The 27,054-nt window shown below is 41.3% G+C and overlaps 1 protein-coding gene across 1 annotated transcript; it reads right to left on the bottom strand.

The window, feature by feature from the left end:
- Positions 1 to 1,689: 1,689 nt before the first annotated feature.
- Positions 1,690 to 27,054, bottom strand: LOC142382373 (protein Niban 2-like). The gene is made up of 14 exons (XM_075468145.1): positions 26,755 to 27,054; positions 19,698 to 19,828; positions 18,345 to 18,473; positions 18,155 to 18,260; positions 17,774 to 17,941; positions 8,595 to 8,710; positions 7,486 to 7,590; positions 6,892 to 7,054; positions 6,116 to 6,303; positions 5,764 to 5,919; positions 5,028 to 5,141; positions 4,152 to 4,259; positions 3,948 to 4,059; positions 1,690 to 3,429 (listed from the first exon to the last, which is right to left on the bottom strand). Exons 1-14 carry the CDS (start codon positions 26,807 to 26,809, stop codon positions 2,351 to 2,353), a joined length of 2,730 nt encoding a protein of 909 aa, XP_075324260.1. The 5' UTR covers positions 26,810 to 27,054; the 3' UTR covers positions 1,690 to 2,350.

Genomic DNA, 27,054 nt, shown 5'->3' with positions numbered 1-27,054 from the left:
GAGTCAGCCCAGACAGGGCATGTGATATCATTGTGGCCTGTGCTGTCCTCCACAATGTGGCCTGCCTGAGAAAGGAGAGGGCCCCCAGAGTGCCAGCTCTCATAGACTGGGACATTCCTGCCATCCTCCCGGATGACGACTGGTCGGCTGGTCAGAGACCAATATGTGTTAAATTATTTTAATTAATATGCATGTTGATTTAAGTTGGGCCTGCAATGGCAGAGGAATTTTTGTTCGGTTTTTGTGCTGTATAGGCAAGGCAATTTTATTTGTATAGCCCATTTTTACAAACAGTTTGTCTCAAACTGCATGCTTTGATTCTGTGCTTTTTGTCTTGTAGAGCACTGTGTGACTTCAGTTTTGAAAGGAGCTGATGGTTTGCTTACTTTGCTTCATCCTTGTTCAATAAAGGAACATCGTGGTACTCTCATGTGTATTTATATTTATATGGTGATGTACTTTATGTGTAGTCTGTGGGAAACTAAATTATCTAGTGGTTCATCTAAAATCATCAGTTATCTAAAATGATTGTAATTAATGATCACAAATGTTTCAATAATGATAGTGGGTATAGTTAAATGTTTTAACAATATGTTCTAGGCCGTGGAATAAATATTGGTTTCCATTTGTGGCGACCGCTGACTGAGATAAGGAATGAGATTAAATAGATCCTGGAACTTAGCCTGGTCTGGAGCAGGCTAGCTTCACAGAATAAATCTCCATGGTAACTTAGGTCTGAACATATCCCACTTCCCTCTATCCCACTTTTGTGCAACTGGACCACGGATAAGTTGATCCAGGATAGCCAACATATCCCGGCTTAATCCCTTATCCTGCTTTTGTGCAACGGGCCCCAGATGACACTTTTACAGTAAACACAATGCTTTATCACTTGGAATGTTGTGAAAATCAACCCCAGGCCGCTCTTGTAGCTGAATGTGCTACATTTTGAGAATAAAAACCATGTGGCACCCTGAACATCATTCATTGGTATTATTTGTATGGTTGCATTGGTATTATTTATGTTATTACCTAGGCCACCCCCTTAAATGTGTAAAGACATGTCAGGCGCAGTAAATTTATACTGTAGTAGGTGTGTGAATGATCAATCAATTATTGGCAGAAAGAGGGCCCCAAAATCAAATTTTGCTTAGGGCCTCATGGAGGCTTGGGCCGCCTCTGCCCCTACTGGAGGTAGTAGTACCTTTCATGCAGGGGATTTTAACCCAGGTCACCCACATGAAAGGTGGCAATCTTACCACTATACTATCCAGATCCATATCTTCTGATATCTTCCATTTTTTTTCAGCAACTCGTTACGCAGTTTTGTGAAGAGGTATCAAAAACATGCGGTCCGGCCGCTATTGTGACTTTTGGTTTACATTACTTGCACGTTTTTTTGCCAACATTGTCCAATAAGGACTAAATAGGATTTCACTGGAGTGAAAAACTAAGCCCACTTTGGAGCCCTATAACTCAGGCTTTATCATACTCATAATTACAAGTTAAAACGGGCCTCGAAAATTTCAACTTTTAATGACTGAAAGCGTTTTTCTTTTAATATCTTTTAGGTTTTGACACAATGGCAGTGACATAAATTATGAATGTTGTGTTTGTGGATGAGGTCAACTGCAAATTAATTGCCTTTCTTAGGATCAATAAATCTGTCTGAAAGTGAAACTGAATACATTTAATGGATAACGATTTATTATCAGTAAGTCATTTGATTCACACAAGATTAAAATAAGTTGAAAAGCACGCTGGTCAAAAAGAGAACGGGATGCAAATTAATAAATAACAAGAGGTATGAAATCAGCACGTGTGAAATTATTATTAAAAAGTAAAATAACAGATTGGTGGTTCACAGAATACAGAATCCATACAAGCTTTATACATAATATATTAAAAAAAAATAATAATAAAAAAGATAAACTCAAAATAGTGTAATTCCCAGAAAACACTACATGAACTGAAGTTGTGACACATCAGTGTATTAAATGAGAGAACTGATTACATGCAAGCTGAAGAAGAAGAAAACGTTGACCCTTCTGACTTCAGTACTGGGTTTTCTGGTGGCTTATTTGGGCCAGTATTAAGCAAAAGACACCGGTTCTTTGTTTTCACACTTGGCTCTTTATTCTGCTGAATGTAGAAGAGAAATGAAGTGTGGGAATTTTCTGGATTAAAAGCTGGGCTTATTTCCTGCCTCATGCTCAGGGCAGAATCTGAGCCCTGTTCAGTGTAAACAATGTGTCGAGTGAATTTCTGCTGTGGAAACTGGAAACGTGTGTGGTTAAAACGGCATAAAGACTCGATGAAACGATTTAGTCACTGGTTTGTGGTGTCAGAGTTACTGGTTTTGGGGCTCAGACTCTGGTGTTGCAGCTACACTTGCCTGCTGTGCCACAGGGTGCTTCTCCGTGGGCTGAGGCTGGGATGCGCACGAGCTCAGCTCCTCCATCTCTTCACTGGTGGGAGATTGGAAGCCACTGTCATCATGTGGAGGTAGGGAGAAGTCAGGTGTCGACTTAGGAGCATTTTCGGAAGTTTGTTCCATAGGTTTGGAAAGCATTTCCTCTGGAAGAGGAGGCGATGATGTCTCCTCTGACGGTTTGTGGTTGGAGGGTGGCTCATTCCCTGCCACAGGCTGACACTTCTCTCCCGTGACTTCCTCCTCTGTGGCTGAGGCCTCCTCTGTAGCTGGTTCCGCCCTCAGTGAGACATCTTCCTCACACTCCTCCTCTGGTGTGGGTTTCTCTTCCTCTAAGATAGAACCATTTGACATGTTCTCTGGAGTCGTTTCTGAAGCGTCGGAAGATGTTTTCTTGAGAAGTGATTGTGGTGACAACTCCTCCTCCACCTCCTCTGGGTTGGAGGTTGGCTCTTCCTCCACCACTGACTGGTTGTTCTCTCCCTTGTCCTTCACAGATACGACTGAAGCATCTTCTGCAGCTGATTTAACATCATTTCTACGCTGCTCCTGTGATTTGGCTCCTTCCTCCTTCAAAGTAGAACCATTCAACATGTCTGAGGGCTTCTCTGACATTTTGGCACTCGTAGACCTATTCTTGTCAGAGGAAGTCCCATTTTCTGAATGTTCCTCTCCATCTCTGGTAACCTCCTCCAATATAACACTAATGCCGGGCACCTCCAGACTTGACTCACTGGGCTCAGGGGAGCCCTCCTCCTGGATCATGGATACCACCTGCTTCATCCTTCTCCTCTTCTGACACTCTGCATGGCCACCCTCACCATCACCCTCGGTATCTTCCCCCGGTCCTTCTGCCTCATCCTTGGCTCCTCTATACTCTCCTGCCCAGTCGATGGATGGATTTTCCCCCAGTAAGTGCAGGCTGGGGTCACTATTGCCAAGGACAATGCTGTCCCTGTACAGGTTGTGCCTTCTCTGGACCGCTGCCTCCTTCACAGCTACAGACATTGAGAAAAGGTTGAATCAACAGCAATTTAAATACATTTATTGTAGAAAACTAAAAAAAAAAAAAAAAAAGAAGTTTTCTCATAATGTTTCCAAATTACAGGAGAACACTATGAAAAACATAATGTCAGGGATGGATTCTGCTTCCTGAGTGATCAGTAATGAAATACAAAAAGTACAGCCATCAGTATTTATCAATAAAGCTGTTTGATGTTCTCTTTAGTTGTTGTTATAATTGACACCTGGAGGAAGCTCATGCGTATAATGCAATGCATTCTTCCATATCACACGGACATACTTGGGTTTGGCTGTGTGATACCACACTTACACCTTTTACCCATCTATATTTCTTAAAAAAAAAAATGTGTGCATATGTGTGGTACCAAACAAGCTGCTGCCATACAGTTAATGTGCACCATAAAAAGGAAATGCAGATCAACTGTAATCCACAGCATCCAATGTACCGAAGTCACGTGAATGCAGAAGCGGAGTAAGATGGTAGAAGACTGACCCATCATGATGTCCTTCATGGCTGAGTGCAGCACCACCTCCTCAAAGATGTTATCCACAAGGATAAAGCGGGAAAAGTCCTCAAAGATCAGCTCCTGGAAGCGTGGAAGCTCCTGGTGTTTACAATAACAATCAAAACTTTTTAAGCTCGCTCAACATTATCTTACTCAAACGTTTTATGGGGATTCAGTGATCAGAGACTTACTGCGGCGCAGGTTGGGCTGAGCTGCTTCAGCATGTAGGGAATGAAGATCTGGAGGAGAGCCTCCCGGAAGAAACGCTTCCTCACTGTGCTGCTGTCGTAGTCAAATTTCTGGATAAATAAGCAAGGAAGAATGAACAAAAATACATTAGGGTACAATGGTGGAAAGGTTCAGGGTGCATTTACTCAAATGCTGGCTTTTAGGAATAGTTTGAGGTGCTAAAACTTTACTTGATTAAGTCCCATTTCTGTCGTTTCATTCTACATCCACAGCATTAATTAAATGAATGGGCTGAATTTGATTTCGTTGGTCTTAGTATCAAAATATTTGCTTAGGAATATTGCATACTGCACAAATTTTTCAGTTTTGACACCTGTAAACATTTTTAGATCAAGTTAAGAAACTGGGTGCCATGACAACTCAGAAAGCATTAAGAACAGTGTACAGATGCGAGGATCAAGGAAATGGTTCTAAGAACTGAGATGACATGAGTGAGTTAGTGGTTGTAAACAAGCACCATAATGGCATGATGGTCCACTGCTGCATGGAGCTGCATTTTATCCACACATTAATTTGCAGGACTCCCACCTTCTATCATCATCAGCATCATCATCCCACAAAGTAAGGTGGGAGGAGGACATGTTTCATACTCATGGTGCCATACAAAAGCAACAAGCCAAATTAGTAGTGCATGTCATATAATATTTGTAAATATAAGACCTAGCAAAGAATAGGATCACCTCCAGGTAGTATATGTACATCATGTCTCATGAGAAAGAAAAACAAACCCACATCAGAGAACTTACAAAATTAACCTGGAACACACACGACACAGTGTGTGTGTGTGTGTGTGTGTGAGATCTACCACTGTGCTTTACCTTAATGACTCTGTCCTGGCAGCGCTGGATGGTCTTACACAGAGCCTCTGTACCCTGGGATTCCAGATTTTGATGGAGGATCTGTTCAAATGTGTACACTGCATTGTCCATTTGCTGTGGACAGATACACAGTGACTTTTTAATTTTTATTTTTTTTTATTATGAAACTTAAACTAGACTGTATGTAAGTGGTAAAATATTCAAGTGTTCATATTTGCTCTAAGTTGTGATGACCTTTTCAAACCTGGTATTCATTGAGTCTCCTGAGATGGAGCACCACCATAAGATGGCCACCACCCAGCCTTCTGCAGCTCTGCTGCTTACCAGCTAAACCACATCCAAACGCAAACTGAGTTTAAAGAACTGACCGTGGGACTTATCGCTTTGTTTCTGACCTGGAAATCACTTCTATTATCTGATAAGAAATGGATTTTTGCTTGGCTTCAACATTTCAGTGTGTACGACTTAGAGCAGGAATACATTTGATATGCATGATGTTTCTTTTTTTTTTTTTTAACCTTACACTGAGCCATTTATATCTACAAATACTGTGGCTCCTTATCTACAGAGCCAGCCAATGCACAGCCAATGAATTCAGGATTCAGTTGGTTGCAAACTGCAAATTTAGCCCCAGATGACGATGCATCCTTTACACTGCCGTTTTAATATTTGCACCTGGACCAAAGGGCCGACACTGTGCTGTTCTTTAAAGCCATACTGTAATTGGGAGTGTCACCTTTCTCATGAGTATCTGGGCCCTCTGGACAAACACCGAGGGGCTGGAGACGTCAAACCTTTGCTGCAGACCCTCCAGATTCAGCTGTTCCACCATCTCAAAGCACCTCTGCATTTTCACTGGATGAAACGCCAGCATGGAGATGACCTCCATGTGCTGAGGAGGAGAGAGGGACAAAGGAGAAGCTCATTTGGAACAAACACTGCACTGTTGGACTTTTGATTGGATTTATTGAATTCACAATCACAGACTTGGATGCCAGTTTATCACCTGCCTTTAAGTCATGGTGTGATCACATCAAAAGGCTTTCAGCCCATTCTAAGGTCTGAAACTCAAAGGTTTTCCTGCTCACCTGTGCCATGGTCTCCTTAGTATCATTATTGAGGGTGTTCTTGCTCATGTCCACCAACTCTCGGAAGAAAACGTCCCGCACCTCAGAAAAGCCTCTGCTGGTGGGCTCCATCAGTGCGTCCAGAATGGAGCTGATGTAGGGCTGAATGCTCACTTTCAGCAACTTCTCAGCCTTCGGGAGAACCACCGCTGCGGGGGAGCAGCGAACACCAGAGGCAGAGTAAAGTTTTCAGACAACTATCTACAGTGGAAAAGAAAACTTATGCACATTAAATACACATTATCCCTTGTATCATTCACTCATTAGCGGGCAGTTGTGGACAAAGTTGCTGTTGTTAAACACAAGTTTCGTCAAAATGTAGTGCTTCATAAGTCCCTTGTTTTCATGTCACTTATACAGGATTTCCAATTTGTCTTCTCATTCTGCTGTCAAAGATTCCTTCTGTAATCTCATTACAACACACCTGCAGCTCCAATAAACTTTCAGACATACAACTGTGTAAGGAATGCTACTAGTCGGCCCAGTTTCCTCTGTGGGACAATGAAAAGAAGCCGTCCCACTGCAATAACAAACTTCTACCCAGTGTGGTGAATGGAGAATAAATGGAGCAACAAGTGTCCCTGGCTAACCAAAAAAGATGAAAGATAACAGAGTGCAATTGTACGCAGGTAGGAAAGAGCTAAATATCAGTAACAGTTCAAATCTGAAAAAAAAAAAAAAAGAAGCTTACTTTTAGCTACAAATATATGATCTGAGAAACTAAGCATTTGACTGACCTCTGATCTTGTTTGTGACGTGCTCCTTGGATGTGATAATCTGGTCCATGTCTGTCCGTATGGAGGCTTCCAGAGAGGAGCGGGCTGCCTCACACATGTGCAGCACTGCTTCATACTGGGCCTGACACTGTCCCTGCACCAGACTGTACACTGCACCACTGATCTGTTCACAAGGACGAAGCTCCCATTACAAAGCTCACACAGCACACTACAAGTTGAGCATACTCAGAAATCTAAAGGATAATTCTATGCATGTACAAAAAGAGCAGCAGGACGGTTGAGGATCAATATGCTTCAGAAAGAGCCAGAAGTGGATGGATCCCTCGCCACACAAAAAAAAGCTTTGCTTTGATAAAAATCCCGACACAACCCACTGTGACACGTACTTTGTATTGTCCTGTGGCTAAGTGCTACTCCATTGCTTCCCTAGTAGATTAGATATCTATGGCAAATCAAATATACTTATATTTTCTCATCTTATAATGTCAGACATTGAAGACATAGAGCATCAGCAGTTGAGGGTTAAAGTGAAAATGGATTCCATTGATTTGATTCTCAGAATCAAAGTGGAATGAGTGTGGAGTAGCATGTTACCAGCATCCAGTTCCTCTGCCGCTCATGCAGTTTGCCTTTAAGGCGGGGGGAGATGAGTGCCCTCAGTTCAGGAAGCAGGCCCTCCATCACCAGGTTAGACAGGATCTACAGGGAAAACAAGACCAGCAGAAACACACCCCTAACCATCACTACTGAATTCACGTGAGAAGTCAGAACATCATGGTTCATATTCCCTGTAATAGTTACATCAGTAAATTAAGATGATATGCGACGCAGAGAGAGACCAATGTTAAAACACATCACAAACCCTGCACCGTTGCTCAGACATACAAACTCAGAGAACACAACATTTGAAATGCTTGTTTGAAGCTTACTCTTCAAACTCGATTGGGACCAAAAAAAATAAAACAGCTGTTCTGCTCAAAGGTCAGTTCATTTAGTTAACCATGTGAAAGCAACCTGGAGGGAAATTCTATGCAGCCAACGCTGGACATTTAGATGTTTATTGAAAAGCAGGCCAAGTCCTGCTCCCAGACAAAAAAAAACGGGTATATTTTTCATATATAGAGAGAAAGGTCTAGAATTCTGAACTTACTTTTGGGTTTGTTTTATTCTAAACACATTTCTTTTGTTTGGCATAACTGACTTGCCACACAGTGCGTTGGGCATCCACAAATGATTGGTGTTGTATTGTTGCTGATAAAGGACGAGGAAATGACATGTTTGCTACAAAAGTTAGCGCTCACTTTTACACTTTAAATAATAAGGAGCATTTAGGCCTACTTTGGATTCTCAATCTTCCAGGAAAGACAGAGCTGGGTGTCATGGATTTAATATGCACAAGTGCCACAGCTTTCATCAACCAGCACCATGCAGAGATGAACAAATCAAAGATAGATCTGCTGACCAATCTACACGACATCACATTACAAAAGCACAATGATGCATACATTCATCACTTCTGAAATTAGTAGTCTTTTGTGCTCATTTTAAAATAAAGACTCGGGTTGTGAATCTTCAGGTAACTGATGATTTCCTTAAGAACTAAATACAAAGAGCATTCTGGTTGCTTTTTAGGAAACACAGTATGTCTCGTCAAATTTCTGTACCAATGCCAGCCAAATGAAAGTGGGCCTGGTATCTTTTACCTGCGAGGGTACACCGCACATCATCTCCCAGGTGCCATAGTCCCCTTGAGCTTGGCGGTAGAGACGTACTGAATCAGTGAAGGCTGGTGTTTGGACTTTATCCTCCTCACACAAACCTACAATTGGAAATTTGGCAGCAATTAGCGTTTATGAGCACAAGGCAAGTTAAGTTTATTTGTATAGCACAATTCAACAACAAGGTGATTCAAAGTGCTTTACATAGACATTAAAACAGTAGAAATAAAAAGCATGATTTAAAAGAAATAAGAGGATAAGATAAAATCAGAAGTTAAAATGTGATTAAGTTTTGAAACTCAAGCTTCAGATTTGGAGCTTTATTCAAAAGCAGCTGAAAATAGGTGTGTTTTCAACCTGGACTTAAACACACTGAGTGTTTCAGCTGATCTGAGGCTTTCTGGGAGTTTGTTCCAGACATGTGGAGCATAGAAGCTGAATGCAGCTTCTCCATGTCTGGTTCTGACTCTGGGAACTGATAAAAGACCGGATCCAGATGACCTGAGGGGTCAGGAAGGTTCATACTGGGTCAGGAGGTCCTAGACCATTCAGAACTTTATAGACCAGCATCAGAACTTTAAAGTCTATCCTCTGATGGACAGGCAGCCAGTGTAAAGACCTCAGAGCTGGACTGATGTGGTCCAATTTTTTGGTCTTAGTGAGGACTCGAGCAGCAGAGTTCTGAATAAGCTGCAGTTGTCTAACTGACTTTTTACGTAGACCTGTAAAGATGCTGTTGCACTTATCAAGCCTACTAAGGATGAATGCATGGACTAGTTTTTCCAGGTCCTGCTGACACATCAGATCTTTGAACCTTTTAGCATAATGGATTAGGCTGTTCAGAAGAAAAACAGAAGTGTGCTGGTGACTGCCAGTCTGCTTAGAATGCTTCTTAGTTTCCGCTGGTTTCCAAATCAGTTGTTATGGAGCTTATAGCTGGGAGGAGGGCCACAGGCACAACTCTAAAGCAACAAATCACCTCGAGTCAACGGCACAGAATCAAAATGTGTGAGGAAAAAACACAAAATGCATTTTGCTGTAACGGACCTGGGATTAATTCATCTAAATATTTATCTAACTAATCTGATTACTGGAGCCAGTGTCACACGTGTGATGTATTTTTGCCTAAATCATAATTAAACCCCTCACTTTGCTTTGGGTCCAGCTTACACTAAAAACAGTGCTCTGTGGCAGAAATTCTCCATACGGCTAATAATTAAAAAGGCAACAAGTTTTGATCCCACAGTCTTATTTTGTATATGTCATTATACCTATCTAATGATTTAATAGGTGTATCCTAAACCTATTACAGCATTACAGCAGAAAAATGTATCAATACAGTGTTACAGTGTGAGAGAAAAGGGGCTCATTCTTATGCAATACCTTACTGTACACTGTGGGAGAACTCCGAACTGTGACAAAGCCAGGAAGTTACCATGTGACAGGGCTAAAGTTCTTTGCAGGAGCTGAGATAGGAAGTCCAAAGACCCCATCAAGAAAGCACTTGTAGCTTTGACTTAGCCTCAGATAGTAGGACTACATTTTAGACAAGCAAAGACTGGAATTCTGGGCTCATTAACGCAACTATCCTCCTCTTCTATATCTATATCCACTTCACATGCCTCGAAATGACTTCTCCTATTCATCACAGGATGTCACACACACCCTTTAGAGTAAGCACATGATTCTTTCAAGAGTGACTCATACCAAAGAACTGGTTTTAACTAAACCACCAATGTTTGTGTTTTTGTCAACTATGAAAGATAATGAGGTAAAAGTATTCTTCAGATCACAGTTCCAAATATCCCTACTTTAAGGGAAATCATCCGTTGTCGAGTAAATCCATCATAAAAAAGATGGATATTCAAATCCCCTTCAAAGGAAAGCAGTAGACTTCTGAGAAACAATTCATTTAAAAAAAATGAAAAGATCAATTTATCATATTCTCGTGGATTTGTAAGAGTTTTGATTAGACAAGTCTTTGTACCATGTTAGACCCGAGTTCACTGAATTTATGAGATTACAATGAATAACTTACGCACTGGAATACTGATGGGCTGAGGCAAGGGGAAAAACCCAGAACCTGGACAAACGGTGGAGGCTGACTGGCTTACAGGTGGCTTTTAGACTCGATCGGAATCGGACGTTTCATCTCGATTAGGGATCGGATATGTAACCTATCTATATATGTATATTTATTCTCATTATTCTTTTTTAATCAGAACTACAATATTTCAAAACAAATGGGGAAAAATAACAGCTTAGTATTTCCTGTGATGTGGTGGTACAGAGTCAGACTGTCTCAACCATAGACATAATATACGCAGACGCCTCATAGACTGACGTTGCCTATTGGAGCTGACCTATCAGCACGGCCGCCATCTTGGATGGGTCTCCAATGCCCCCACATTGCATTTATTTCCACTGAGGAAGGTGTATATCCCCAACTACAATAATCAGAACTCCCCAATTTTTTATATCTACGGTCTTAACTCCACACAGAAACATGCGGCATGACGTCACTTTGCTGCCGTAAAGCGGAGCAGAACATGGCAGCAGCTTGAAGCTGGGAGCCGAATGTCCGCGGTGTGGAGGTATTTTAAAGGGGATGGCAAAAACGTTGCGATTGCAGACTGTGAGATATGCAAACTTGGGATTTCAAGAGGTGGAAGGACATGGCTAACATCCTTGATGAGAACAGGAACAGGATCAAACCTGACAAGGTAGGAATGTTGGTTTTTAATCAAGAAAAACGTACATTTCCTTCTGTGAAGCCAGAGGAGGAGAGTAAGAATTAGGAGTGCAGCTCCCAAAAGCACATTACTGCCTTACTTTATAACACTGTGGCACTTTTATTTGCTTATTTGTTGACATGCCTGCTGGTATTTCAGGTTGAGCTGCTGCTGGTTTTTATATTAGACATTGTTGCACTAAACTACAATGTGAAGAATTTGTTCATTACTTGATTACTTTTTAGTTCAAGCTACCTCACAGAAGTGCTGTGTTTATAAGTGTTAAATGATAAAATAAAGAAAAAGATGAAGTGAAAAAAATAAAATAAAAATCAGGGACATCCTGTTTCTTCGTCGTTCTTCATTTTTCTGATATACTGTAGAAGTATCGGATCGGGACTCGGTATCGGCAGATACTCAAAATCAAATGACTCGGGCAAAAAAAACCTGATCGGGACATCCCCATTTTAGACCACCAAATAGTCCAAAGCAGGGGTCGGCAACCCGCTTTGGACCCAACCAGCGGGAGCAGTAAACAAAGCAGACTTCATTACGGCTTATGCCAACCACCTGTCACTTGACATCCTAGCTCTCACTGAGACCTGGATTAAGCCTGAAAACAATGCTACCCTGGCAGCACTTTCGACCAACCACACATTCTCCCACACCTCTCGTACATCTGGGAGAGGTGGTGGAACGGGCCTGCTCATTTCCAACAAATGGAAATACAACAAATTACTACCTTATGCTAAATACAATACCTTTGAATACCATGCCATTTTGGTAACTGCACCGGTCAAAATCTACGCGGTTGTCGTATATCGCCCACCAGGACAACTCTGTGACTTTCTAGATGAACTAGACACCTTGCTCTCTTCCATCCCTGAGCATGACTGCCCCATAATGATTCTTGGTGATATGAATATCCACCTTGACAGTCCTAACTCTTCAGATTTTCTTCAGACATTAATGCACTCGTTTGAGCTACAACTGGTTTGCAGTCCTCCAACTCATAAAGTTGGGAGAGGCCCTGTCTGCCACACCTCTGCACTTTTCTGACCACTATTTTGTTCACTTCAAAGTGAGTCTCCCGAGAAGACCCTCTGCTTCCACCCCTATGGTTTCCTTCCGCCGTAACCTTTCGCCCAACCGCTTCTCCTCCATTGTTGCCTCCGCTCTTCCAACCTCCAGCACATTCTCCTCCCTTGAGGTTAATGATGCCAGTCCCTCTGCTCTACACTGAGCTCATGTCTGGATAGTCTGTGTCCTCTATCCACCAAACCTGCTCAATCCTCCCAGTCCCACCCTTGGCTTAATGATACTCTCCGATCGCTGCACACCAACCTCAAAGCTGCCGAAAGGAAATGGCACAAATCAAAAGATCCTGCAGATCTAACTAAATTCCAGGCACTACTGTCATCATTCTCAGCCAGTGTCACTGATGAAAAAAAGTCTTTGTACATTGACAAGATTCACAGAAGTACTGACACCCGGAAACTTAAAAAATAAGTTTTAACGGCTCTGTTGACTGTGACAGAAGCCTTAAAAGAAGCTAGAGCGACAGCTAAATCATCAGTACTTATCCTGCTCGGCCTATCAGCTGCATTTGACACTGTCAGCCATTGTATCCTTCTGTCCGTACTCTCTAACGTGGGCATCACAGGGAAAGCACACTCCTGGTTTGAATCGTACCTCACTGGTCGGTCATTCAAAGTATCCTGGCTTGGTCACACTTCTGCAGCGCACCACCTCGCCACAACTAAAGCCTGGTTTATAGTCGGTAACGCAAGACGCAAGCCGCAACGCAAGCCCTTGCGCGGTTGCAAGCCCCCCCTTGCGTGCTTGCGTGTGTCACCTCAATTTTCTAAACTTCACGCAAGACGCAAGCGCAAGCCACTGGCTGTGGTCGAAACCGCCTACTACTTGATCGATCTGACAGTATGCAGAGCGTTTACACCAGGGCCGGCCCAAGGCATAAGCGAACTATGCGGTGGCTTGGGGCCCCCAAACTTTCATGGGGGCCCCCCCGAGAGGACTCCCTACAGGGTGAGCACCGACCGCGATGAAGAACGCCATCTGTATCTGACTTCTCAGTGACCTATATTTTTCAACCGAGTGATTCATCCTGTCTACACAATCTTTGTTTTCCCCCGTGCTCTGCGTACCGGTCACGTGACCGTAGCCAGCCAATTAGCTGGCTATATTACCGTCAGCCAGGAAGTGCCGGGAAATACGAGAGAAGCCTTGATTCGTTTGCTGCAGGTACGGCTATTAACTTGATTTACTTTGTTCTTCGCCTTTATTGAGCACTGATCTCTTATACTATGCATTACCTAATCGTAGGAGCCGAGCTACCGTGTCCCAAAGTGCTGTATAGGAGTGTTGGTTTAACAAAACGCGTGGAATTGGTAAGCTTTGCATTTGTTTGCATCTTAGTTTAGCATTAGCCGCTCCCTGTGTTTTAATGGGTCCGGTTAGCATTGTTAACACTTATGCCAACTTTCTACATTTGTTTTGCACTTATTATGATCTAAACTTAATCCCGATCATGTTGATTTGGACAATACATCGATTTAATACTGTTTAACTATTTCTAGGTACATCGTGGCATTTGTAGCCTTAACATTGTGTCATATTGACTGTTTCCAAGCATTAGCACTTTAGATGCTGTCTGCTATCAAACTTTTAAATGTATTGAATGTGTATTAGCACTATGCACTTTCTAATTGAATGTAAATTATTTTATTAAGCATTTAGTCAATGTCTTAATTTAACGCAGAATCTTATGTGCAATAGTAATTTATACAAATTATTTATTACATTATGACTTGCATATTGACTAACTTTATTTTGTGTACACATGGATTGATTATGATAGATTACAAGTTATTTATTATTGTAATTTATATATAGACAGACAATTTGTATTGAGTGGTCCTGTTTCTATTATACAGACCAGGTCCCTGATGGCGAGCTAAAAGAAACCTGAACTAGCCTCTGATCTCAACCGACTTGCACCTACCTCCATGGGCTGGTAGGAGGCTCTTGCAGCAAACTTGTCCCCTCTCACACCTTACACTCCGTTCTACAGCCCCAACACACAAACACACACTTCCCTCACGAACCCTTCCCTTGATTTTGGGGCTTGTATGAACAGTTTTGCTCATTCAGAGCTGTGCAAAGGCTGGACTTTTTGGCATGTGGTTTCACGCCACAGCCACATGTTGTTGAACATTTACACCATTATTTCATTCGCAATTATATGTTGGATCTTGTTTTGTCTAGTGAACTGATTGTCTATCCCGAATGGCCATTTCATTCATTTATGCAATTATTCTAAATATTTGATGTTGTTTTGTCTTGTGTTGTCTCAATACATGGTACCTTTTTATTTGCAACCCATCTCCAGTCTCCGTCTCCTCTCTCCTAGAGTACAATTTAACCTTCTGATACTAGCCTGTGTATACATATCAGTCATACGTTATTAATACAATACAATACATATTTTACTAGCGTATATGCTACACATAGTTTTCAGAAAAGCATTGTTCATTGCACTTGTTAAAATGCTGTTCTGTTGTACAACTCGATTGATTTTGTGACATTACCTTATCTATTTGTTTTAAGCATTTTATTTATTTATTTTTATTTGAACTATTATTATGCAACAAGTCAATGTCATTTGGTTTATTTAAGTTGTGATAAATTGCACATTTTGCACATTTGTTGTGAATTTAAAAGAAATGAAACGGGTAAACTTTTAAATATAGTGTCTTGTCTGCTGATTTTTACTTTCAAATGGTGAAATTAATATGCCACGCATGTTCACTCCAGTGTACATTTTTGTTTTAGTTCAATCCACAAATAAGATTAAAACCAGTCAGAATAACACTGGTATGTTTTAAGCAATGAAGCATAAAGCATTATGCATGAAGCATTATGGTAATGAAAGTGGATATGTTACACGCATTGTGTAGCCTATAGGATGATGACACATCTGATGCTGAGATGATGATATGGGGGGGCCCCCTAATGAAATTTTGCTTAGGGCCCCATAAAGGCTTGGGCCGGCCCTGGTTTACACACAGTGCACTTCACTCCTGCCCGCGCCGAAATCAGCCGGCCTGAAAAGCTGATTTCCCTTAAGCTATAGGCTAAACTCTGTAAATATATAACTTTAGCAACATTTGAAACATTTTCAGGCAAGAAACTAGTCGTTTAGACCCCCAAGGTGTTGAAAATCTGACAAAATACCGGCTATTTACAAGAAGAAGAAGAAGCATGAATCTATGGAAGAGAGACTTGCCAAAGAGCTCCTGGCGGTGAATTTGCTTTCATCGTAGTAGGCTTGTCATTGAAAAAAACCGCTACTCCACCTACTGTCCTGGCGGTGAATCGCCACGCAGCACACGCAACCGCCGACAAAGCAAAATGAAGTATAAACGTCTCGAGCCATTAACATACGCGCAAGACGCAAGCGCAAGGGCAGTTAAAAGAAGTATAACTCAGCCTTAACCTTCAAAGATCATGTTGCATCCGTTGCTCGATCATGCCGCTTTGCATTGCTAAACATTAGAAAGATCAGGCCATACCTAACCCAACACTCAGCTCCTGGTGCAGGCCTTAGTCATCTCCCGCTTTGACTGCTGCAACGCTCTCCTAACTCGTCTCCTAACTCGTCTCCCAGCCTGTGCTGTGAAACCGCTGCAGATGGTCCAGAACGTGCACGTCACCCCCGTCATTGTTAGCTTTGATGTTAGCTGTAACATTATATCCTCATTTGTAAGTCGTTTTGGATAAAAGCATCGGCTAAATGCATAAACAATTTATAAAGCTACAAAAAGGTAACTGATAATCTGGACTGATTTGGTAATTCATTAACATATACTGCGCACATTCTTAAATACATTGTAGTTATTGCTGAGTAGAAATGTACTACAAACAAACTGTGACTGAGAATCCAAGTGTAGCCCTGTGCATAAACGGCAGCAACCCTTTTTTAAAGCAAACAGTGGATGTGAAGTTAGAACAAAGAAGCCATTATAAGCAGGGTTCCTCCTGGGGCTTTCCCATTGCACAGTGTATTTAAATATGGCCTGGCATTATGGCAAAATATTTACCCTCATTTTCACGTTTAGTCCCAAAGGTCCAGTTATGGACTTGAAAACCACAAAGCGAGGGAAAAAAAAAAAAAAAAAAAAATCTGAATTCTTCAACAATATGTGTAGCAACAATGATGCAGATTCCCTTTATGAAAAGGTCTTTACAGTTATGAACCACCTACTCGTAGATTTTGAATGAGAAGGTGGGTCCATACAACCCTTAGCAAAAATTGGAGGATTTGGTCAGGATGGGGTGGTTTTACACATCTTGATATTAGTTAAAAAAAAACTAACTTGCTCTTGATCACAAAGTACTGCACATATACACAGATATACATACAGCTACTACGGTTTAATTTCCTTAGAGTTAATACATGAGCTATAACTGCTAGTACTTTATGTACTATGGCTACAGTTATACTGTGCTGCTACAGTAAATACTGCTCAAAGCTCCCAAGCGCAAGCCATACAGTCACAGCAAGTAATATTCATTCATTCTGTATTAAGGTATCTTATGCACAAATTTATGTGCCGACTAATTGTTCAGTTTCTTCACACCATCGTCCACACCAAGTGAAATCTAGATTTTTCTCTTGTTGTTGGAACCAACTAATTTTGCTAAATATCATGTATGATATGTTTCTATATGGACTGAATGTGCTGAATGTGGACTTGTGAAATGGACTGATGAAATGTAATAATTCTTTGTGGTGTTATTCATGTCTTTTTTGGGTTTCATTTGTAAGTTTTAAATGTGCGAGGCTGGACCTCAATGTCTGAAATAAAAGTAAAATAATATCTAAGATGCGATTTTATGTTGGCAAGAGACTGATAAAGTACTACACAAGTAAGAAAAGCTTTAAAAAAAAAAAAAAAAAAAAACTGCGAGTAACCTGGGCCAGGCATGTAAGACCAGATGAGACTTGTGAATTCAAGCCAACTATTGTGTCATCTAGTGTAAGTATTGTTGCACTTCCATTAGCTATCCAGTTAAAGAAACTTGTGCCAAATCCAGAATAAAGGAGGAACTGAGCCAGAAAGATTGATTTACTTCATTATTTCAACATAACGTTTCCAGCATTGTGGTGCGGCTGTGCTCCAACCTGCACAGCCACAGACCAGATCAAAATACTCAGACTAACATTTAGTCCATGAACCTTGTCTTGAGGTGTCACAGAAGCAGACTTCTTGCTACCGTGTGTGCATTCATCCATTTCTTGTATGAGGATTTACATACCAGTAAGATTTAAGAACATAGGCTAAATCCCACCTAGTGATAAGTCAATGAGCTGTTGACATCTTTGTGTTAAGTTGAGTTGGCAGGACTCACCATCATTTGAGTGTCTGACACAGTCCTGGAGGACAGCATACCACTTTTGCTGCTCTTTCTCAGTCACCACACAGAAGTAATAGTGGCGGGCGTAAGGGTGCCACAGGATCAGGGGGAACTGGTTAGGACACTTCAGGAAAGGTGAACTTCCTACTTTAGCTTTCACAGCTGGAACAAAAACAAATACAAAATTCACTCTTTTACACTGTTAATTTGAATGTAACCCTCTACAATCACCACTGCTTACTGCCAATTTCTGATAGCAGTTCAAAACTTTTTCACTTTGCAGTTGATGATAAGAATTGAAGCTTTCCCATCCTGATAAGATTTAAAGTGTGCAATACAAAACATTGCAGCTTCAGCTTCTTCTGCACTACTCACTAGGCAGGCTGTTGCTGATTAGATCCAGATACTGCTCCAGAGAGGTCAGCACTTTGTAGCCGGCACAATTAACAGTTCCTTTGGGATGGAGATGTTTGTCATAGGCCTGGGAGGTAAAACGCAGCATCAGTGACATGTCAGTGATTCACACAAGTATTCTCTAAACAAACTGCACCGTTTCCTCACTCACTGCTTTGTTGTCATAATAGCTCATGTTGTAGGAGTCTGGAACAAAGAAGAAATGGTTCCTCCATTTCTTGTTCTCCTCTTGGTACTGAAACATTGACCCAGAGAAGATAGACTTGTTCTCCAGAGGAATCTGTGGAAGATGTCACATCATTTAGGAATTTCGGGAAAATAAACTTCTCAAATGAATCCATGAGAGGAGCTTTCTCAAGGAGAGCCAAAAAAAATACTTTAGTAAATGTATATAGGTACTAATCTGTTCATTCATCTGCTCTGGAGACATTTTGTCATGTCACAGAAGGAAAAGCACAGATGTTACAAATTAAAAATGGCAGCATTGCCATTAGGTGATGCACATCCATGGTCTTCCTATTTCTACTGTTTTGAAGTGTGAAGTTATATCATTCATTATTTCAACCCATACATTGAACTACCAGATCTAAACTCCACTTTCTCATCTCATAATGCACTCTCATGTCATGAAGATTCACGGCACTACTATCTTACAAATATTGAAATTAAAGGGGAACTCCGGGGCATTTGAAGCGCATTCCCATTGCTAGAGGTTGTCAAATACTGACGGTAGGACACAGACCGGTGCAAATCGGCGCTCCCTGTGCGGCGATTGCGCTGTTTGCGCAGCCTGTCATGCTAGCCAAATACGTGGTGGCCAAAGGGCAAGTGCTAAACCTTCCACGTAAAACAACAACTTGCACACTGCAGAAACGTCACACCACTTTATAACCCATCCGACAATGAAGTCACAAGCCTTACCATCAAAACCATATGCATGGTTCTTACATTACTGGCATGGGGACGTTACAAAACAACTTTATAAACAGCATGTCACTCACCTCTTGTCGGTAGGCGCGCGCATGTGAAAGCCCAAAACAGTCAATGGACGATAATCCCATATCCAAAACAATTATCTTCTCTAGAAAAACTGCGTTTAAGTATTCAAAACATTACAACAATATTACTGGGCATGTATTGTCAGTATTTGATAACCTCTAGCAATGGGATTGCGCTTCAAATGCCCCGGAGTTTTCCTTTAAACTGTGTTTTGCTCTCAATTCTACCTTTGCCTGTACACATTTATAAACTTACAATGGAGGTATAAGAAGTACAAGGCATGATAATGAAAATGCAACGCAATGAAATGAGCCAATGAAGTACTGTAGATCAATAAGTTGGGTCTGCACATGTAGTTTAGCAACCTAACTGCACATCTTCTCACAAAACCCAATGTAGTCCTACTTTTAGCTGCTTTCCCCCCCCTCTTAAAAAGAACATCTTGCATGGGTATGTGTGTATCCTCAGGTTGATCCCAACAGAATGGTGGAAATGAATGTTGTACCTTACGGTGTAGCAGTTGTGGCTGTGGGCCACCTCCTCCCTCTATGTCAAAGCGAACTTTGTTGAAGAGAGCCACAGCATACTGCTGCTCATACAGACACCCAAACTCTCCCATCAACTTCCCAGTGTGGGCTGCAACACAAACACAGAGCTGCAGCTGTAGTGGAAACAGATCTCAGGCATTTTCAGGTTTCATATTCAGTGATTTTTACTACATTGTGCTTCAAACTAATTTGCACAAAGAGCTCCAGATTCTGCTGACATAATCAGAAAGGCCAAAAAGTTTGTGTGACAGACCTTGAGGGAAGCCTTACTTGGAAAATGTTTATATATCTATATATATAGATATATATATAAAAAAATAAAATAATAATAAATCCCCTGATTTATCTCCCGATTACTGGAAACCTCCATACATGCTAGCTTCAATCTGAATCTCAGTCTCATCATTGTAAATGTACTTTATTTCTACAGCCCTTTACAGACAATCCTTACGATGTACCAAAGATCGTAACACAGATCGATACTGCAGTGTTAACACTGTAAAGAGAAGAGCTGTCCTGTGGAGTCAGGTTGCATGAACCAAACAGTCCTCACTATAAAGCTCAAATGTGACTTCACCATCAACGTCACAGTTTGCACACATGTAACACACTGATGAGACAGCGATTCTGATGTTATAAGGCTATTAGCGCAATGATGTTACCTTTGGGAAACATAGGGCGCCTGGTTATTTGGAATAATTCTGTTAGCTCGGCATATTTTTGCATAAATACCTGTGTAGAAAGAAGCTAACATGAATTGTGAATTATATTACATATAATGTAACACATTATATGTGTTACCTTATACTATGTTCAGTAATGTTTGGTGTAAACGTCTTTGATGTTTTTTTTAATGACTGCCCACTAGTGTGATGCCATTAAAAGCTGGTCTTCAGTTGCAGTTTTCAGCGATTGTTCTGGCATACAGGAAACAGTGTGCCTTACAATCAAAGGATCAGGAGGCATGAGAGAGATGAAGTGACTTGGCTTCCTCCAAGCTGAAGCCAATGGTTTTAGCTATATAGCACAAGTTAGCAGGAATTTTGGAAATGATCTGTTCATTGTGGTTAAAGCTGAATAATCTAAATCATGCTGAAAGAGAGAGGAGTTGTTTAAGATGTAAAGGAACAATAACTGGAAGTTCTGCATGAATCAGTCTAAAATAAAATAGATTCACATCTGTACCATTTGTGCCTAGCAACAACCTTTCTAAACACAGATTCTTTTACTTACATTCCTTCACTTCATTATTATCATAATTGCTAATATTAGTATTACTATTAGTTATTATTTTAATCATTAGAATTATTATACGTTCTTTTTGATAGCTGCACTTGTAAACACAAAACTTTCCTGTATTCCCACTATCCATTAACTCCCCGACTGGGAAAAAAAAAAAAAAAAAAAAAAAAAAAAAAAAAAACAACATCCCAGATTGGACATACTTCATGGCCAAAACATCAAGGTGTCGCCACACTTCTTGTAGCAGTTAAATCTTCCTGTCCTTGGTGAGATGAATGATATGATAAAACCAAAGTGAAATTTCTAACTGCTGTTCCGTTTTCATTGACTTCGAGAATCTAGCTCGCCAACAGACTTTTGTTTCTCCAAGGGAAGCTTCGGTAGAGGGACAAACTTCCTGACATAGGTTCCCACACCCAAGGTTTCTGTGGTGGAGAATTTTTGCAGCCAGTGCTGGTTTGGAGCAGTCAGGGAGCCTTGGAGTATATAAACAAGTTCTTTTTATTGTTTGACAGCAACTTCATCAACCATTAGTCAGGGACTAAGAATAGACTTCGCCACGCTTGTCTTATGTCCTATTCATGCGAGGACTGAAGCCGATTTACTCGAGTACCTTGTTATTTACAAAAAAAAAACAAACAAAAAAAAACACTTTGTACTCCGAAGGGTTCTTAGAGCACAGAAAAAAATGAAAAGTGTCATGGATCTAAAGTCTTGTAACCAAGATATTGTTTTTCTCGATCCAAAAGCAGAGGGTGTCTGTGTTATCATCCTTATCCAATGGAAACAAAGATTAGGAGAAGAATACTACCTAAAAAAATACCGTTAGCACTAAAGAAGAAGATTTTAGACCACCTGCAACCAGCAACTAAGACATTCAATGGAGTGCATGCTGTTCCTTGATTTACTGGCCCTGGCATAAAAACATTTATCTCCAAAGATCCTGCATGCATTCAACGAGGGTGATGTAGTATAATGTGCATTTTATCTTTGGTAAATTCTATTCACCCTTTAGAGTTTGTCACTTATGGTTTGCCTTTTGTTTTGGAACTTTGAATTAGAAGTTAGCATTATTTCTAGTCATAACTAGAAGAGTCCTGCAAGCTACTGAAATCCTTTCCCCGTGTTGAGGTTGCAGCTGGGCTGGAGGGCCAAGGAAGGGGACCTACAGCATGCTTGGTTGAACATTGGTCATTCTAAGACAATGAAAAGAACTAGAAATATTTGTACACAATATGGTACAAATGAAAGCATAGTATTCAATAATTTGTCAGATTTTGGTTAATATGTTGTCTCACATGCCCACACAGGAATCTTAACTTGCAAGTAAATATCATGAACAACCAAACTCGATTGAATAAGAAAAGAAAATTCTTGAACACAAGGGTTAACAAAACACTTCACAGCACAGCTCTGGAGTAAATCTTTGTTATCTGCCCAGACTAATGTAATCAACAGCAAATCCAAACTCAATGAAGAAAAGATTCCATCTTAGAAACGAGATGGAAAAAATCAAACCTGATGGCAACAAAAAATAAGCCCATAATAATGGGAAATCATTTTTCCATGTTTGGAGCAGCAGCTTCAGTTGAACTTATTCATACACCGGGGTCACATTCCACAGACAGTTTGGGTTTTTTCCCCCCAAAACATGTCACATTTAGAAAAGAAGATGGGGCCTCAACTTTACAGAGAGCAGCCATCTGCTTTAAAGACACTACAGTGTTGTCTACCATCACAGTGGTAATCTGATCCCAGCAATACATCGCAGCTAGTGTTATTGCTGACGTCCGTTCAAGAATTGCAGCATATCTTTGAGACCAGATTTATATTTATTAGAGCAATGAGAGACACCCCCTTCCTCCCCCACCCTCCCTCCTTTCCCCACAGTGTCTTAACAAAAACATTCCACTGTGATAGACCCATTGGCTGACTCATAAATAAAGAGTGTTCCCATCACAGATCACTGAAGCAAGAGCTGCAACTGTGCGTGTGTGGAAGAATCTAGAACGCCAAAGGAAAGCTGATTTAGTTATAGCTAGAATGTGTTTACTGAGATTATTTATCAAGGCGGGCATGTAGTTCAAACATTCCACTGAAATGGGTTCTGAAAGAGCATGCAAGGACCACTCTGGGCCCACAGAGGCAAACCACCTGTGAACATATGTGATGGTCAGGAACCTGGGACAGTTAAGGGCGGTTTATGGTCGGAAACCAGGTCGTCTGCGTGTGTGTCGCCGTTAACACAGACATGCCCCCACCCCTTACGCAAACACTCTGGTGCACCTCCCCAAAATTGTAACTGACCACAGACAGTGCCGCAGATATCGTCGCAGGGAGGAGAGTAAGGAGGCCTCTTATTGGTCAACTCTACATCCGCTCTACACTATGCGTATTTCCGGTTTGCTAACCGGCTAATGGTGGCGCTAACCGTGACGATTCTTTCGCCTCTCTGCCAGCTCCAGTAGTAGCAATATTTCTTCTATTTCTAGATCGATCAGCTGCATCTCAAAGTGCGCATTCGTCCAGTCGCCATTGTTGTTGAATGACCTCCGTAACCGGAAGAGAAACACGCCACCCACCAGACCCACAATCCTAGCTGGTTCGCGATTGTCCCTCTTGCATGTGGCGTGGGATTAACGTAGCGCAGACCGCGCTTCAAAATTGGGCATAAATCAAAAATAACTGCGTCATGTCTGCGACAAGCTCACTGCGACACACTGCTGCGAGAGTATACACGGCCCTTTACTGGAGATGGTTCCATGAACAATGCAAATTATTTGCCCCAAGTAGTAAATGCCACATATGGAGGCCTCTTCAGTTCAAACTGACTGGTGGAGAGTTTCAAGCTCCCCACCAGTGCAGTCACTTAAAACTGAAGATGCCTTTAGGACACGTGGTGAAATGTCTTTCCGCCTTTTATTCAAGCACTTAGGATCACTTAGGATCCAGATGACTGAGAACCTACAGACATGTCAGCAACATCGACCAATGCTGGCAGCTCTGTGAACGCAGCCAACATTTTATTTATGTGCTCCTGGCAGCAGTCTCTGTTTAGGAAAAAAAAAAAACAAAAAAAAAAACACAATATTAACTGATTGATGCATGAAAACCCTTCTCAGCCCCCTTTTCTCTGGGTTTCATTGTGATGCAACCTCACCAGAAACCGTAGCAGGGATTCCCTCCATCTGAACCAGTTTCAAAACAAGCTTTTCTCATGTACTGAAGGTGAGAGTGCCATTCCTCACCATGCCACAGATAGCTTCCCTTCAGAGCCTGCAGATTTTACAGACCCAGGAAAAATATTCCAAGTTAGAATTTCCTGTTTCCTGTCCCCTCACCCACTGAAGTTAAAACAGCTGTATGTCTGCTTAAGGGAACTCTTTGTGGATGCACACAAGCAGCTACTACAGCCAACTAAGGCTGCGGCTACACGAAAACGTTTTTCACTGTAAACAATACTTTTTCTTATCGTTTCGCTGTCGCGGCCACACGGAGCCGGCGTTCCCACTACCCCAAAACGATAGTTTTTGAAAACGGGTTCCAGTGGGAAAGTTTGAAAACGGCCTCGTTTCGTTTCCATTGTTACAGCTAAAACGTTTTTGCGTCAGTCACACGTTGACGCTGTGAGCCAATTTTAACACTTCTCTATTGTCTCACAGCGTGGCGTGACACAGTGGCGTGTGTACTGCATCGTTTCATCGTTTTCGTCTGGACCTGAGTCTTTACAGCAGCGCGTTTCCGTGTGGTCGCAAGAATTTTCGTACCCGTTTTCAAAAAAAACCTCGTTTCGTTTTCGTGTAGCCGTAGCCTAAATGAATTGCACTATAGTGGACTAAGTGAGCCCCCCAATATGGGTGGTATCATTAGTTGTTTTCTTTTAAACCTCATTATTATACATTTTACAGCATAAAGGTAGGGTTTTTTTGTTTGTTTTAAAAAGAAGCTAAAATCCCCTGATAAGACTATTACAAGACTTTTCAAGAGTCTCCATAGAACCCAAAATAGTAACAAGATGACTAAAAGATCATTAGAAAATTAGGTTTAATAATAATAAAATTTATTTGGAGGCACCTTTCAGGTCACCCAAGGTCCCCTTACATTAGAAATAAATGGCTTGAATGGCAACTTAGAAAAAAAAAAAAAGGCACCCGTGTCACCATCAAACAGTTCTTCTTTAAGCAAAAGCCTGTTTTATATCTGGGATGGATGACAAACAAGCCCTAAAAGCTTCTCTATGCCTACATGTGCCTTCCTGATTCCAACGCTTGCTCATGTCAACTCTTAAAAAGGAGATAAAAGGTTAGTCATGTGATCTGGGTTAATAAAAAAAAAAAAAAAAAAAAAAAAAAAATCCAAGCTGACTGACCATGTGGCCCTGGCTGTGCAGGAGGAGGTTTACACACACACACTTTTGATGCATTCCTCACATTCCCCATCTGATACATTTTTATGTGGCTCACTTTGAGAGAGAGAGAGAGAGAGAGAGAGAGAAAGAGAGACATGTCTGGCCTGTAACTCAGTAGCACGTCCCTAAACTTTGTAGTGGAGAAGTTAGCCTCTTACAAAAAAAAAAAAAAAACCCTGTAGTTTAAGTTGTCATCTCCTCTTCTACATGAAAACGAGACTAAAGGTTTGTCCTTTTAAGATTGCTCTGCCCTCCACAAACTGAACTGTATCTTATCTGCACAAGATGTGACTTCATCAGAACATGTTCACACAGGTCAAATAAGGAGCTTGTGTTATGTGTAAGAGCATGAGCTGATGAGGTCTTTAGTTTAACTGTCAAATGTTAAGAGAGATGTGTTGTACCTCCAAACAAATATATGCATTTCCCTCTGACAGCGAAAGTCACAGTTTAATTGATCTAAACGAGCAAAGGGCCGGGCCTGGTCTGTTCTTTTCATAGTCATTTCCATCATCGTCCTGAGAACGAAGTCCAGACAACCATGACAGATAAGCTAACCTTGGTTAATAGACACTGAGAAACCTAACAGAGAAGGCAGGGCAGGGTGTTCCTTAGCCTGGAAACAAAGCCACCATCAACTATCTGCAGATTTGCTCTTCAAAGATGATTTACACTGAAACTCAAACTGGATATCAAGTATGGAAGCCTGGCGGAGGGAGTTGGCTTTTAGTTTAGGTTTTCAAGAGAAAAATCAATCTTAGAGAAACTATACAAATCAGATTAAAGTTACCTTATGGTAACATTTATTAAACTATACTGTGCTGTAGATGACAACGGCCACAATGTTAGCTTTAACCAACTCTATAGACTGAGTCATATGTAAAAATGGATCTGAGTACATATTGTCACTTTTAAACCAAAAAAAGGACCAAAGGGGGAAACTTAGCTGGTTATTATGATGCAAAGAAATGTTCTGGAAAAAAGGGTAAGCACAAACACAAAGTAAGTAAATAAAAATTAAAAAAAAAAAAAAGGGGGTTAGAGAAGACATCTGAAAATGATTTCGTGTCTTTCCAAGTAGGATATGTAGTAGAGGTGAAGTGGAATTATTCAAACACTTTGGACAGAGCCTCGCCTGTGTTTGGCGTTCGCAACATTGTTTCGTCATATTTCTCAAGGTAAAGCTGCCTACAAAAATAAAACCAGTAAAAACCACAAGAGAAACCAAATGTCCTGGAAACACGAGCCCTCGCTCTCATTTCTCCTTTTTTTCCTCACTGGCACACTTCAGGGAACCTAAGTAACTTTGCGAGACGTAAAGCGCACATGAACCAAGCAGACGCCAACCGTACTCCTCTCCTCACCTGTGATTATCTCTCGTTTGGCCTCATCCAGGTGACTGGAAATAACGTCCCCCATGGTGGAAGTAGAAGTCCCTGCCTGACTCCACTGTAGGTCTAACCAGAGTCTTAAAGTCAAACGCAGTTAGGGTGTTTGGAGAAAGGTAGAATCCCGAAGCCACCCTCAGTATGAAGGTAACTACTGCCAAGAAAAGACGGCTAGTAACGGCCTCTAAACTCTGCCTGGTGGAGGTTAAGGAGCTGGAAAACGTTGGCTGAGTGACAAACTTCCAGAAGCTTTTTCTCGGAGGGACACAGAGACAC

The sequence above is a fragment of the Odontesthes bonariensis genome, chromosome 6, assembly GCF_027942865.1.
Source record: "Odontesthes bonariensis isolate fOdoBon6 chromosome 6, fOdoBon6.hap1, whole genome shotgun sequence".
Classification (NCBI taxonomy): Eukaryota; Metazoa; Chordata; class Actinopteri; order Atheriniformes; family Atherinopsidae; genus Odontesthes; species Odontesthes bonariensis.
This window is presented reverse-complemented; position numbering and strand designations above follow the sequence as displayed.